The following is a 13,373-nucleotide window of genomic DNA, read 5'->3' on the forward strand; positions in this document are numbered from 1 at the left end:
GAATCTCTGGAGCCTTTTTGACCAAAAAATTCTAAAGATTCACAAATTGGAGTAAAGGAGTTTTGTGTACAACTCTGCTATGAATAATCCATCCCTTATTTTGAGACTGTGACATCTTGACAACATCCAAGGGAAATATAATCTCTGCATCTTCCCCATACAATACTTTGAGTTTTGTGAATTTTCATAAGATTGCTTCTCATTCACCGACTCTCTGAGAACCTTCACGGTATTCTGTCTATCCCAAGTAGAGGAGAAGACAAGACTGGTGTACAATATTCAAAAAAATGGTTTCATCTTGACTTGTCCTGATAACTGAAACTAGGAGTCACCACTTTGTTATTCAATTCCTTTGCAATAAAGGCCTTCCTAATTGTCTAGTTTCAATGAAGGTTCACATACAGATAATTATGCGCAAGGACATTGAAGCTTCTCTTGAAACCACAGTCAATCTTTCACCATTTAAACAAAATAATACTTTATGGTTCTATTTTTTTTGGACTAAAGTAGATAACTTCCCATTTTACTTTTTATCTGTCATGCACTCTGTCCAGTTACTCAAACTATCTTCACCTCAAAACTCAAAGATCCCTATGTCGCCTTTAATCTTGACAGTAGCTTACAAACTCTGCACTCTCAAAATATCACCTTTGAATACTTTCCACTTAACAAACAGATCCTTGCCAGAAAACAACTTTTCCCAATCCATACTTTCTAGATCCTTTCTCATTTCTTTAAAATTGGCCTTTCTCCAGTTTAGAATCTTAACCTGAGGACCAGACCTATCCTTCTCCATAATTAACTTGAAGCTAATGGCATTATGATCACTCAAACCAAAATGTTACCCTGCACATACTTTTATCATCTGTCCTGTCTCGTTCCCTAATAGGAGATCCTATATTGCACTCTCTCTACTTGGTACCTCTATACATTGATTTAGAAAACTTCCCTGTACACATTTGACAAACTCCAAGCCATCCAGCCCTTTAAAGGTGTAGGAGTTCTATTCAATATGTGGAAAGTTAAAATTTCCTTATGTTTTCTACAGTTGTCTGCTCTCTTTCTACAGATTTGTTCATTTAATTCTCATTGACTATTGAACAATCTTTGATTCAACTCCATAAGTGTGGTCATACCTTTCCATTCCTCAGCTCCACCCATATAGCCCGTGGTTACTGTATTGAATGTTCTTGAAGTCAATACACCACATCAGGTCATTTACTGTTTTCAGTTCTGCTTAATGCAAGATGGGCATTCCTTCTCGATAAAAATTTCACCAAATGGGTGATGTAAAATGTCATTAATGGCGATGATTAAAAAGAATTGAAAAGATGAGCGGGTTCCATTCAGAAAGAATCTAATCATGAGAATAGGTGATGGAACACTACCAGCTTGCACATCTTTGGTTGCAGGAGGGAGCCATAGTTCCCCAAGGAAAGCTGAGCAGTCACGAAGAATGTGCAAGGTCAGGATTGAACCCGGGTCTTCGGGACTGGGAGGCAGTTGCTTTACTTGCTGTTCCTCTGTGCTGCTCCAAAGTCACTACCTTGAGGATTAGAACAGCACACATTCAAGCAGGTTGAGATTATTTCAAGTTCTTGATGTTCTTGTAGAAAATAGAACAATTCTGGCAAATTATGAAGCGAGCCACTCGACAGGATATGCAGCCTGTGTAGAGAGAGAGAGATTATTTTCAGGACTTGTCATTGCCGTGGTTAAGTGGTTGGATACTCTTCTATGATTATCATTGCCTCTTGGTGAAGAGCACAGTGTGTCAGTGTAGGCAGGTCAGCTGAGGACTAATGATAATTGGGGCACAATTCCTATGTTTGATTTGATGTCATGCAACTTTGTGCATTCTGAAGTAATATTGAGGAATATCAGAGTTGTTTCATACTGACCATACCTCAGCCTCTTTTGTGGAATTGATTCCCCAAATCTTCATGAATGGATTGTACAAGATTTCTAGGTTGGGAATCACTTTGCTGTGATTGAATCTGATGTGTCAACACCAAGTCAAGTCACCTTTATTTATCATTCATACCATGCTTGCACAGTAAAGATGTGATGGCATTTCTCCAGGACCATGAAGCATATAAGCATATTTAGTTAGAATAGAAGGTAACACATTGAAATATTAAAATATTAAGACGTATACATTATCCACGCATGTTCTGGGAATTCAGGAGCCTGATGGTTTTGGGTGGGGGGTGGACGGGAAGAACTGTTGCTCAATCTGAATGTAATGGCGCAAGTGCTGTGGTACCTCCTATCAGATGACAGAAGGGAGAAGAGTTTACATGAGGGGTGTGTTGAGTCCTTCACAATGTTTATTGCCTTTCGCCTGCATCGAGTGTTGTAGGTGTCCTTCATAGTAGGAATCTTTTCCACTGACTTCACTAACCTCTGCAGGGTCTTGCGGTCTGAGGTTGTACAGCTTCCAAACCAGGCAGTGATGCAGTTGCACATGATGCTCTCAATACAACCTCTATAGAATATAGTGTGGATAGAGGGTGGGAGTTGAATTTTCCTCTGTCTTTGCAGGAAGTATCTGTTTTATCTACATTGTACTGTAATGTAGTTGTTTTGATTCAACCAGCTTGCTTGGACATGTGGCACAGTTAATAATTGACTGTATTGTTGTACATATGACTTATCATAAAGGTGCCTTATTTCCTTTTCCAAAGGACAGCAGTCAACCAAACAGATGTTTATGGAAATCTTTTGAGTTTCCTTTCTGCTATTGAGACCTGATCATTAAACAAATTAAAGTACTGTGGCAGGCTTAATGAGTCTTGAATATTTCCTCAATTGTTTACACGGCTTGCTGGATTATTGGTTCTTTAATTTAATCTTGATTCCCATATTTCACCAAAGGAATACAGTTATGGAGCCCAAGTTGTTGGGAGTATTTAAGGCAGAGTTTGATACATATCTGAAGAGTCAGGGCATCAAAGGTTATGGGAAGAAGGCAGAGGAGTGGGACCGAGTGGGAGAATGGATTCGCTTACGATGGAATGGGGGAGCAGACTCGACAGGCTGATTGGCTTACTTCTGTGGTCTTATGGTCTAATGATTGTTGTTGAATGTATTCCTTATCTTCAAAGTATGCTGTAGGATTATTAGACATTCATTTGCAATGACAGACTGGACCTTGGTTTAATGCCTTATTTCAAAGATCCAGGTCAGATAAATACTCTAATGGATACAAGAAGTGTATGAGAATGTTTAAGAGGAAAATCAGAAGGGCAAAAAGAGGATTTGTGAGGTAGACAGGATAAAGGAAAATCTCAAGAGATTCCACATAAAAGGATGGCCAGGGAGTGAATTGGACTTGTGTCATAGTGGAGCTCCAGGAGAAGGGTGAGATTTTAAATGTGTATTTTCCATCAGACTTTACTGTGGAGAAGATCATGGAAATCAAAGATTTGAGGGAAACAAATCCAAGGTTATGGACCATACAATCAACTGCTGAAAGGTGGTATTGGCAGCTTTGGAGAGTATTGTGGTGTGGGCCTAATGAAATGCACCTCACAATCTGTGGGAAGCTAAGGAAAAAATGGCACAGACCCTTGCAGCGATATATTCTTCATCTTTGGCCTCTGATGAGGTGTCAGAAGATTACAGAGTGGCTAATGTTGTGCCATTATTTAAAATGCACAGCAAGGAAAGTCAGGCAACTACAGGCCAGAGACCTTGATGTTGGTGAGAGAGGATTTTGAGGGACAGGATGAACCAGCATTTGGAAAGGCAGAGACTGAGAGGAAGTAGTCAGCGTGGCTTTGTGGTGGGAGATAGTGTCTCACAAATCTGATGGATTTTCTTTTTGATGAAGTAACAAAAAGAATTGAAGGCAGGGCAGAAGAATAGATATCTTCTTTAATTTCATGTCATTCTCAAAACTATTTAGCCAGATTTATAAAGTTAAATTGATTGGAAGCTTCATTAAAAGTGTCAATTAACTTCAAAATATTGCACTTATAGATACCATCTGTGTGAAGCACAGGATTTTCTTCATTTGCCAGAGACATCTGATTAACTGTTGAATGAAGTATACCTCTGGAGCCTGACATGTTTTAATTTCTCAAATAAAAACATTGAACCAATTTTTGGTGAGATGCATTATACGATTTGCTACCGATCCAACTTTCTTTTTTGTGGGCATCGCCGTTTTCTTATTCAAACTCACAATGATTGCAAAAACATAATGTTGTAGACTCGGTGGTAGAATCTATGCAACCCTAAATGTTTTCTTTTATCTTTCCATAAAAAAAGATAGATATAAAATATGTGTAAAGATTTATTCATTACCATCAGAAGTACTGTATGGTATCAAAAATAGGATCAATATTAAGGAAGACCAACCAAGCTGAAACTTTCAATGATAGAGATGGTTGTGAAGTCACCAATAGGTGATCTGATAAAGATTTTCATAATAACTTTAAAAAAATTATTGCGGAAATGTACATAACATTTCCACATCAAAGAATTATCCAGAAGAATTATGAGAACGTAGAACTTGCTACCTCCAGGTTTGGTTAAGTTGCGGAGTTACTTTTTCTGGAAAAATTGGATAAACGCTATGGAGAAAAAAAAAGATGAATATTCTTAATGGGGTAGTTGAGGTGGGACTAGATCACCATTTTCAGCACAGTGGATAATGCAATTTATAAGCCATTTTCTTTTGAGAAATATATGCATGCCTTTTTATAAATCCAATTGACAGTTTCCTTTCCTGATGTGTTAATCTTGTTAATTTAGCCCACAGCACCAGTCATCTGTGAGTTTTTAACGATGATGGCTATTTGCCACACAGCAGTACCTGAGAGGGATGTTGACAGGATAATCTACCAAGCCTCATCCCCAGGTGAGAATTAATACCAAAAGGATCATATTAAATATGATGAATAGTTGTTTAATAACTAGTTGTCATCCAGTTTTGAAAATAAATGTTTGCAGTATGGATATATCGCTGTCATATAAATTGATGCAACGTGATTTGTTGGCACACTGTTCCAAAACATAATCAAAAGCTAAAATCTCTTATTAGGCTATTTAAACTAAGTTTATAGTGGTGATATTGCAATTTAAGCATATGGAGCAGATAAATTGCATCCCATTTAGGATGTTGTAGCAGTTTGTACAAACACTCATTTACTTTAATTTCAAGTATCTGTGAGTTGTGCCTGAATTTGTATGACTGAATCCTGTCTGGTTCTTTTTGGCATTAGAATTGTCTGGTCATGTCAAATAAGCAGAGGGAGACTCGCCTATTGATTATGCTGGAACAGTGTTGCAGAAGTCTAGTGCAACAGATCAATTTGCTATTGAACCACTGAAACCAAGTGTATCGGATGTAATTATGACATAGTGTAAAGTTGGTGTCAATCCAGAATGTAAGCTTGTGATCCCACACACAAACCACGGATGTGGGTTGTATAAAAAGGGATGATGAGTCAGCATACAGGAAGGAGATTGAAAACTTGGCTGAATGGTGCATCAACAACAACCTCATACTCAGTGTCACCAAAAGCAAGGAACTGATTGACTTCAGGAAGAGAAAACCAGAGGTGTACGATCTAGTGATCAATGGGGGGATCAGAGGTGGAGAGGGTGAGCAAATATAATTCTTAGGAGTCACTATCTCTGATGATCTTTCCTGGATCCAACACATTAATGGCATCGTGAAGAAAGCACGTCAGCATCTCTACTTTCTCAGGAGTTTGCAGAAGTTTGGTATGACATTGGAACCCCTGACAAATTTCTACAGATTGTGGTGGAATGTGTGCTGACTGGCTGCCTAACAGTATGGTGTAACATCAGGTGCCATAAGACTCATACCACCATGTTTAGGAACAATTGCTACCCCTTCATCATCAGTCACCTCAAAAACAAACTCAATCAAGAACACATTTAAGGACTCTTGCACTTTATTGATTTTTTTTTTCTCTCTGATTTGAACAGTCAGTTTGTTTAGATTTCTTTATTTGTTTACATGTTTATGTTGAGTACAGTTTTTTTTTGCACTATCAATAACTGGTAATTTTGCCTCACCTGCAGGGAAAAAACCTTAGGGTTTTATGTACTCTGTCAATAAATATTGAGATATTGCAGCGTCATTGGAGATGTTGCCTTTTGAACAAAAGCACATGAAGGAGAAATTTGGGATTGTGATAAATATCTCAAAATTTGAAGTGGAATCTTTAGAAATTGGCTGCTGTATTTAGCTGAATAACATGTAATATCATTTAGTACAGTGGTTTTCAATCTTTTTCTTTCCACTCACATACCACCTTAAGCAATCCCAATGCCGTAGCTGCTCTGTGATTAGTAAGAATGTGCATGCAAAGAAAAAGTTTGAAAACCACAGTTTTAATCGTACCTAATTGACTAATTATGTGCACAGTTTCATAACTCCAAAGGAAATGGCCCAATGACAATTTTTCTCAAGCAAAATATTTCAGTAACAATTGGGCTTAGAGCAATCGTTCTCAACTTTTTTCCCCCCACTCACGTACCACCTTAAGTAATAGCATAGGGATTACTTAAGGTGGTATGTGATGGAAAGAAAAAGTTTGAAAACCTCTGTTTAAGTGGAAAATTATTTAATTTTTAAATTTTTATTTAGAGATACAGCATGGTAACAGGCCCTTCTAGCCCTTGATCCCATGTATCCCCATTGCATCCATGTAGCCAATGAACCCATTAGCCCCCGTACGTCTTTAGAACATGGGAGAAAACCAGAGGAAGGGAGAATGTACAAACTCCTTATAGACAGCATTGGATTCGAACTGAATTTGTCGCTGAAAATTTAAAAAAACTGTAGATACTGAGAAGCTAAAATAAAATAAAAGCCAAAGTCACTGGAAATCCTCAACAAATTATGCAGTATCTGTGGCGAGATACAGTAAACTTTTCAGGCTGAAGACATTTCATTTGAACAACTTAGGGCCGCTTTGAGCGGCCCTGAGAAGGTGAGAGCTGAAAGATCAACAAATTATTTTGTTCTGGGAAGTGAAGAATATCAATTTATTTTATAATGAAGGCATCCAGTATGTCCTGAAAAGTTGCATTTTAATATTCACTCCTTCCTTGAAAACCTTTGACTTTAATCATTAATTCCTTTCCAACATTTCAACATAGAGATGCTGTTGTTGACCCAGAAGGTGTAAAGGAGAGGAGACTCTTCTTGCAGCGCTCCTCCGTGGGGCCCTACGTCCCGTTCATTCTGTCTGTTGGTCCCATACAGGCTTAAACTGCCTGTAGAAATGGGACTGGGAGTTTATTTCATAAAAGATTCAGAGATCTGTCCCAAAGGTGGCAGCTCCTGTGCTTGATATCCAAAACCTTGAAGGTGTGGTTCTGGGAACTTAGGAAACAGTACAGGACACCAGAATAGGAGAAGATCCAACAGGGTGGGAACCTACAGCAGCAGACCAAGCCCCAGCATTGCACCAGGAGGCAGCGCGGGCATCAGACTTCTGCTGGCATGCTTGTCGGAAGTAGGTATCGGAACTGGGATTCATGAGGGTGTCGATGGTGAACAGGGCTCCTGAAAAGCATTGGGTACTGAAAGCTCCTAATTGCATCACTGGTTTGGATCCAGGGATCAATTAGATGAGACTTGGATGCCTGGAGCTTGTGTTCACCACTGAACCAGACCAGGAGGCTATGGAGGTCACAGGAAGTGCAGAAGGGCTCTAGCTTTGAAGGAGGTGACAGGATCCATGGACACTCATTGTCACCAAAGAGACTCTGTTTTGTGTTTCTTTCTCATCTTGATAGGGGGGAACTGGACTAGCTTTACTTCTTTCTGTGCCTTACAGGGCAAACAAAGGAAAACAAATTATCTGTATTTTGTGTGAATCTGAAACCTCTTACTATTTATGCTGAGGATATTTCAATCTTGATGAGGAATGGAGTGGCAAATGAGGTCACCAACTCGATTTAAGATACACAGGCTCAAGTTTATTTATAACATTGGTGCCTGGAAGATCATAAGGTCTCTATTTACAACTTGGAAGTTTTAGACAAAGTAAGATGCTTAATTTCCTAATTTCTTTCATTTATGTCATTTAGGACTTGATTCCTTGGAGCGTAGAAGGCTGAGGGGGGGATTTGATAGAAGTTTTAAAAATTTTGAGGGGATAGATAGAGTAGATGTGGATAGACATTTTCCATTGAGGATAAGGGAAATTCAAGCTAGAGGACATGAGCTGAGAGTTAGGCGGCAAAAGTTTAGGAGTAACCCAAGAGAGAGTTTCTTTACTCAGAGAGTGATGTCTATGTGGAACGAGCTTCCAGTGGAAGTAGTGGAGGCAGGTGCAATATTATCCTTTAAGAAAAAAATTGGATAGCTATATGGACGGAAAGGGTATGGAGGGTTATGGGCAGAGTGGAGGTCAGTGGGACTAGGAAAATGTAAGAGTTTCGGCATGGACTAGAAAGGCCATAATGGCCTGTTTCCATGCTGTAATTGTAATAAGTAGCACTGCAGTTTAGATGTGCTGCATGAGATTCATCCAAATAATTCACTGTCCTGATTTAGAGTTTGACTATATGCTGGAAGGTTTTCTTTTCGCCTTGCATCCTGCGTTATCTACATGATGCTGGGTTAGGCTGTGGGTTGAACTTTAGGCCAAGTAGGGAACTTTTTGTCTGATGGAAACTTCTGCTCATCTCTGTTCCAAAGAGATGTCCTTTTATTCTAAGGCTGTTCCTTCTGGTCCCAGGCCCTCCCACAACTAGAAACATCTTCTCCACATCCACTCTATTCATCCTTTTCAGTGTGGTAGTTTTTGATGAGATCCCCTCCTCATCCTATAAAGTCCAAGGAGTACAGGCCCAGAACTATCATACTCTCCAACACCAGCACATCTTCTTTCGATCTGAGGCCCAAAACTGCTCACAATACTCCAAATGCAAAATGACTAATTCTTGGAAAAAGCCTTAGCGTTACATCCTTGCTTTTATATTCTAGATCTCTTGAAATAATGCTAACATTGCATTTGTCTTCCTTCTTACTGACTCAACCTACAAGTTAACCATCAGGGAATCTTGCATAGACTCCTAAGTTCCTTTGAACCTCTGCTTTCTGAATTTGCTCCCCATTTAGAAAATATTCTACTCCTTTACTTCTTCTACCAAAATGCATGACCATGCACTTCCCTGTGCTGTATTCCATCTGCCTCTTCTCTGCTCATTTTCCTAACTCTTCCACGTCCCTTGCAGACTCCCTGCTTCCTTAACACTACCTTCCCCTCCACCTGTCTTCTTACCAACCACAAACTTAGCCATAAAGCCATTAATTCCATATTCTAAATCATTTACAGCTAACATGACCCCTGCAGGACGCCCATAGTCATTGACAGCCATCCAGAAAAGGTCCCTTTATTCCCACTTTTTGCCTTCTGCATTAGCCAGTCTTCTCTCTATGCTAGTGCCTTTTCCATGAATCCATGCGCTTCTCTCATAGTTAGCAGCCTCATGTTAATCACCTTGTCAAAGGCCTTCACAACGTCCAAGTAAACAACATCCACTGACTCTTCTTTCTGCCCTGCATGTTACTTCCTCAATGAACTCCAACAGGTTTGTCAGGCAAAACTTTCCCTGACTTTGGCCTATTTTGTGATCTCTGGTACCCTGAAGCCTCATACCTAATACTAGACCGTCGAATCTTATGAACATTGTAGGAGAGCCTTCATCCAAATTACTGCAGCAGGATGGACAAAAAATTGCTGGTTTTGCTGGCAATGCACAGATACCAGAAAAATAAATGCAAAGAAGCTGGGAAATTGGGTGCATTTTTAGAGATCTAACATAATCAGGATCTGTTTCTCAGCAATGACATAAAAAATTTGTAATACCATACTCAGCAAGTCAGACAGCATTTGCAGAGAGAAAAACGGAATTTAAGTTCCAAGACACTGATCTTTCATCTGTTTCTCAGCATAGAATTTGATTCCTTTCTTAGTCCTTTTAACCACCTATTTAAAATCATTCTAGTTGTGTCTCATTTTCTGAAGTGTGCTAGCTTGCAATCAGATCTTGAAATGTGTGTCTTGTATTGATTAATGACCTAATTTTAAAGTAAAAATAAAATTGGCCTAGAACTGGTTCCGGTCATAACATGGCAAGTCAGCATTAGCTTTGCAGATGATCACTTATTAGTTTACATATTATAAATTAATAAATAGAAAAAGAACAGATTTGTTGAATTCCATTTTTTAAATTCTAGCTCAAAAAAATGAGTCTGAATTTTGACAAAATAATTATATCAATTATTTTCTTAAAATTAGACACTCAGCACAGTAACAGGCCCTATCGGCCCATGAGCCCAGGCCACCCAAATGCACCAATTAACCTACAAACCCCATACATTTTGAAGGGTAGGAGGAAACTGGATCATCTGCAGGAAACCCATGCAAATGTAGGGAGAATGTATAAACTCCTTACAGGCAGCACCGGATTCAAACCCGGGTCTCTGGTGCTGTAATAGCATTCCATCAACGGCTGCACTTCTCTCATCCAGTTTATTCCAAAATGCAACAACCTGTCTGTGGTAGGCAGTTAATACAATGAAAAGAGAATGTTCCAAGTCTAATTAACCTTAGCCACTTTCAGGTGGCCTGATTACCCGACTGTAAAGCCACCATTTCTACCCCAATGCAGCTGTCGGGTGGTCACCTGAAAGTGAAGAACCCGGCCGGGAGGAGCACATACCTCACCCTCCTCCTGTAGGTATATTCTCCAGCTTGGAGAATCCCCCATTGCACCTGAAAGCAGCACCAGGCAAAGCGGCTTGCAGCTTTCAGGTGCCTAGCAGTCCCCGCTGCCTGACAGTTCCCCGGCGCGGGACGTCAAGGCTGGGGTGGGCGGCGCGGGACGTCAGCTGGGACGGCCCTGACATCCCGCACCGGCCCCCCCAGCCCTGACATCCCGCACCGGCCCCCCCAGCCCTGACATCCCGCACTGGCTGCCCCAGCCCTGACATCCCGCGCAGGCCGCCCCAGCCCTGATGTCCCGTGCCGGCCTCTGCAGCCCCATAGTCCTGCACCAGGGGGCTGTCAGGCAGTGAGGAAGGTGCTGTCAGCAGCGGGGAGGCAAGCTGTCAGACAGCTGCCCCTGCCCTAACTCAGGAGCCGGCATTTGCTCCGTGGCACCTCTCCCCACTTCGGACTTTTCAGGTGGCAGAACATCGCCTTCAGTGTTGCCACCTGAACGTCCCTTTGCAGAGACCCGCAGCCGCATTCTCCAGGTGATTCCACCTGAAAGCAGCTCTTGTGTAATCTCTGGGACCACTCTTGTCTAAGATTTTTTAAATATTCATAAATAAAATTATTTAGTCTTGTTGCATTAAAGATAGGAAAGTGAGTAAATTTCCATGTGGTCCGATTTTGTTTAATGCAAAATACCCGTGTTCTCTCTGATGTCTCCGAACATTCTTCCAATATGCAGAAGGACTCTGGATACCAATGTTAATGACTATGTTACTGGGCTATTGGGCTAATGACCATTTTGCTTTGAATTAATTGCTACTTAGACAAAATACCAAGTAACATTTGAACAATTGAATCTCACTGAACATACAGAATCTCTTTGTGTGCCTTTATGGGCAAATAGAAGTAAATGCATTTTTTGCATTTATGTCCATGGGAATAAAGTAACCTTAGTTTGAACTTTGAGTGGTTGATAGAGTAAAATATGGATTTAACCCAAAGGCTACTTAATTTTGACATTACTTCACCCTAAAAGTATCAATGTACATTTTAAGAATCAATAGTAGATCAAGATGCAAGTACAACAATAATACCATCTACAGATTTGCTGGCAATAGCACAGTAGTAGCTTGTATAAAAAGGGGCGATGAATCAGCATACAGGAGGGAGAATGAAAGCGTGGCTGAATGATAAACTAACAACAACCTCGATATCACAAAAACCAAAGAGCTGATTATGAACTTTAGGAAGGGAAAACCAGAGGTATATGATCCAGTGATCATTGGGAGATCAGAGGTGGCAAAGGTGAGCAAATTTAAATTCCTAGAAGTCAACTATGTCAGAGGACCTTGCCTGGACCCTGCACATGAATAATGGAGAAAGCACGTTAATGCCTCCTTCCTCTGGAGTTTTCAGAGGTTTGGTATGACATCAGAAACACTGGAAAATTTCTACATGTGTGTTGAGGAAAGTGTGCTGAACAGCTGCATCGTGGCCTGGTATGGGAGCACTGATACGCCCGAGCGCAAACCCCTGCAAACAGTAGTGGAGATAGCCTGGTACATCACAGGCAAAACCCTTCCCACCATTGATAAAATATACATGGAACACTGCCATCAGAGAGCAGCAGCAATCATCAAAGACCTTCACCACTCAGTACATGCCCTGTTCTTGCTGCTGCCATCAGGAAAGAGGTGCCACAAGACTCAGACCACCAAGTTCAGGAACAATTGCTCCCCGCCACCATCAGACTCCTAAGCAACGAACTCAATCAGAGACTCATTTAAGGCCTCTTACTTTGCATATTATTTATTATTGAAGAATTATTTTCTGTAATGCACAGTCAGTTCATTTACATTTTTTTTATTTACATTTCTCTCTTTGTATACGCATCTTTGCATGGTTGCAGATTTTTGCACAACAGATAAGTAGAAATTCTGCCTGGCCCACAGAAATAAGAATCTCACTGTTGTATATGATGTCATGTATATACCCTGACAATAAATCTGAACTTGAGATAAGTGTATCTTGAAAAGTTTTTTCTTCCTAACCGCAAATGTTGATTTCTAATATTGCGTTCTCTGTCTGAGAAAATCTGACATCTTAAATTATAGATGAAATCCTAGATTTTTCCTGCCCTATATGGCTCAAGTACTCATCAGAAGAAATTTTGAGATAACAAAATGTGTTTTGTTAGGGTAATTATTTACTGCAAATTTTCCCTTGTTGGTGGAGGTGAGGGGAAAGAGTTGATGAGAATGAGTGAAAAATAAAAATAGTATTGGTAGTTTGATAGTTGCCATGGACTTGGTAGGATGGAAGGCCTGCTTTCATGCTCTGACTTCATGCCTGTTACCCAACTGCTTTGAATTAATGCATGTGTTTTTACATACTTCTAGAATTGTTAACTCTGATTTGTGACTCCTCTCAAAATTTAAACGGGAGAGTCTAAGTTTTTATGTTGTACCTACAGTAAAACCTCATTAGAACGCGATTCGTTAATCCGCGGAATCGCTTAAAGTGCGAGAGTCTGTGGTCCCCAAACATTGCAAATAAGTTGATTAAAATTCAGAATACCAAAACTGAAAGAATGCACTTGCTTTCTTTCATTGAAATTGTTAGTTATAGATAGCAGATCCTTCAAAAACTGGTAAT

The 13,373-nt window shown here is 40.1% G+C and overlaps 1 protein-coding gene across 17 annotated transcripts in view; it reads left to right on the top strand.

Annotated features, from left to right (window-relative positions):
• The window catches only part of atp8a1 (ATPase phospholipid transporting 8A1), a 313,300-nt gene that overhangs the window by 131,868 nt on the left and 168,059 nt on the right, over nucleotides 1–13,373 (top strand). For all 17 annotated transcript variants that reach the window (XR_011353617.1, XR_011353618.1, XM_069924781.1 and 14 more), the window contains one exon: nucleotides 4,762–4,867. Coding sequence is in view for 15 of the 17 variants with exons in the window: in XM_069924781.1 (XP_069780882.1) it covers nucleotides 4,762–4,867 (106 nt within the window). In the remaining 2 variants the exon portion in view is untranslated. The remainder of the gene's footprint in view (nucleotides 1–4,761; nucleotides 4,868–13,373) is intronic.

The sequence above is a fragment of the Narcine bancroftii genome, chromosome 3 (genome assembly GCF_036971445.1).
Source record: "Narcine bancroftii isolate sNarBan1 chromosome 3, sNarBan1.hap1, whole genome shotgun sequence".
NCBI classification, from domain to species: domain Eukaryota; kingdom Metazoa; phylum Chordata; class Chondrichthyes; order Torpediniformes; family Narcinidae; genus Narcine; species Narcine bancroftii.